We start from the raw sequence: 2,235 nt of genomic DNA, 5'->3' as shown, positions 1-2,235 counted from the left end.
ATGTCTGAATGGAGGTACCTCAGCTGGGTCAGCATTTTGCTCACCATCCTCCTAGACCTAACACACCAGGGACCTCATGGCTCTGCCTCATCAAGCAGCAAGGTCAGTTCTAGCATGAGAGGATAAAGCTCTGGAGTTTTTGACAAAAGTAGCTCCTTGGGGTGGGAGGAGTAGAAGTTTCTCAGTGTGTTTCTGCAGAGCTGAGAAGCTGGAGCTCCAATAAACAAGAGTTACTGTTTGCTGAGTGCATGGCAAGTGCTGTACCAGTGATTTTCTTTATTGTTTCAGTTGGTCCTCTCAGCATCCCTGTAAATCATGCTCTCTTATTATTCCCATTATTGAGAGAAGGAAACAAAGGCTCAGAGGTTAAGACAGAGGAAACAGCAGAGACAGAACTTGAACCTACGCCCATCTGATTCTAGATTAGCTCTGTGTCCCACTTCCCTACACTAAGCAAACGAAATGTGTGTGATATGTGGGTAGATGAAAGGATCATAAAATCAGGGAAGTTAGGGAAGAAGATAGTTATCTTCCTGCTGGCTGACCTTAGTGTCTAAGCCTCAGTTAACACATGTGTAAGGTATGGGGAATACTGAGATTTAACGCATCAGACACTTATCGTGATTTCAGTACATTACTATACATATGAGGCTCAGTCCATATAGCTGAAATCATAAAGAGGAAAAAACTAAGTATCTCATCGCCTAGTAAGAATATAGAGCTCAAATGAATACACACATTCTGTTATATTCTAAAGCTTTGCTAAAATGTTACATTCGTTCTAAAGTGAAATCCATGGACCACCACTACCACTACCACCAACAGCTTCAGGGAATTTGGGAGCAAGGAGAACATCAGCCTCTCCCAGAGCCCACATTTAACAAGATCTGAGTTCATTAAGATCAGAGAAACTCTTATCCAGATATGGTTTGATTTGGGATCTTCTACGAACATTTAGTTCTGAGACTTCGCTTGCTGCATTCTTGGGCAGGTCCGCATTTGACAGAGGTCACTTACCCTTGAGTCACCTCAGTTTCTCCTGCTACAGCCTGAAGCCAATTCAGAAACCTTGTGATCCCAAGTACCTGCCCATCTGGGCCCAAAATGGACTCTCTCCAACTCACTTCTCTTGTATTCTCTCTCAGTTGTTGATGACAAGTTACTCCATACGTTCCACTGTGGTGTCTCGTTATGCACACACTTTGGTCACCTCTGTCCTCTTCAATCCACATGATGAAGCCCATGAAGCCATCTTTGACCTGAATCTACCCCGCATCGCCTTTATCTCTAATTTCACGATGTAAGTCTGCTTTTTAACTTTCATTCATTTGTGCATACATTCATTTGATCTTGTTCTTTCACTAGTGCAGAGTAGTTAAGAGGATGAATTGTAAAAGCAGGCATCTTGACTTTGAAACCTGACTCTGCCAGCTGTGCGAATCAGGATAAGCCACCTAACTTCTGAGTCTTATTTTACACATCTGTAAAATGCAGATAAAATTAGAAACCACTTGCGAGGATTAAATGAATTAAAATGTGTGGAAATCTATGCTAACACTGGTGCCTGGCATATGATAAATATTGGATGAAAATTAGGTTTTTTGTTTTTGTTTTGTTGTGCTTTTTTTTAGAAAAAAAATTCAGCAAACCTTTTCCTGATACTAAAGACATGACTCACACAGTGCTGGCTAGTTATGGTGGAAAGATGGGCTGCACACAGTTCCTGCTCCCAGTCTACGGTCTAATGGGGAACACACACACACACACACACACACACACACACAAAGGAACCAGTTGATTTAAATAGAATACTCCAGGAGGAAAGAGAAAGCTGATTGCAAAAAGGTGGGAACCACGAGGCCCAGACAGAGATGGTAATCAGTTCTGAACTCTCATCAGTGGACATCAGCCTTGAGAAAATGACACACAAATTAAAGCTTAAATTATGAAATGACCACTAGCCAAGCACTATGGAGGCAGGCCTGGAAAATCAAGGCAAAACTTAAAACATACATGTTCCCTCATGAGGAGAAAGTACATGCACTTTGATGTAGCAGAAGTGTAGAGGATAGGCGGAAGGTAGAAGAGTGGTTAGACTGAGACTTGAGAGGTAGGAAAAGACTCGGCTTTTAGGACATTCCAATGTAAAAGCAAGAGCATGGAACACACACACACACACACTGTACTATACTATACTATACTATACTATACTATACTATACTATACTATACTATA

The 2,235-nt window shown here is 41.6% G+C and overlaps 1 protein-coding gene across 1 annotated transcript in view; it reads left to right on the top strand.

The window, feature by feature from the left end:
* Itih6 (inter-alpha-trypsin inhibitor heavy chain family member 6) overlaps positions 1-2,235 on the top strand; it is a 30,213-nt gene continuing 27,978 nt past the window's right edge. Inside the window, 2 exon segments of the mRNA XM_028772621.1 lie at positions 1-102; positions 1,146-1,300. Coding sequence (XP_028628454.1) covers positions 1-102; positions 1,146-1,300 — 257 coding nt within the window.

The sequence above is a fragment of the Grammomys surdaster genome, unplaced genomic scaffold, assembly GCF_004785775.1.
Source record: "Grammomys surdaster isolate TR1022 unplaced genomic scaffold, NIH_TR_1.0 216, whole genome shotgun sequence".
NCBI classification, from domain to species: Eukaryota; Metazoa; Chordata; class Mammalia; order Rodentia; family Muridae; genus Grammomys; species Grammomys surdaster.
The sequence above is the reverse complement of the archived record's forward strand: the minus strand, read 5'-3'. Positions and strand labels throughout refer to the sequence as shown.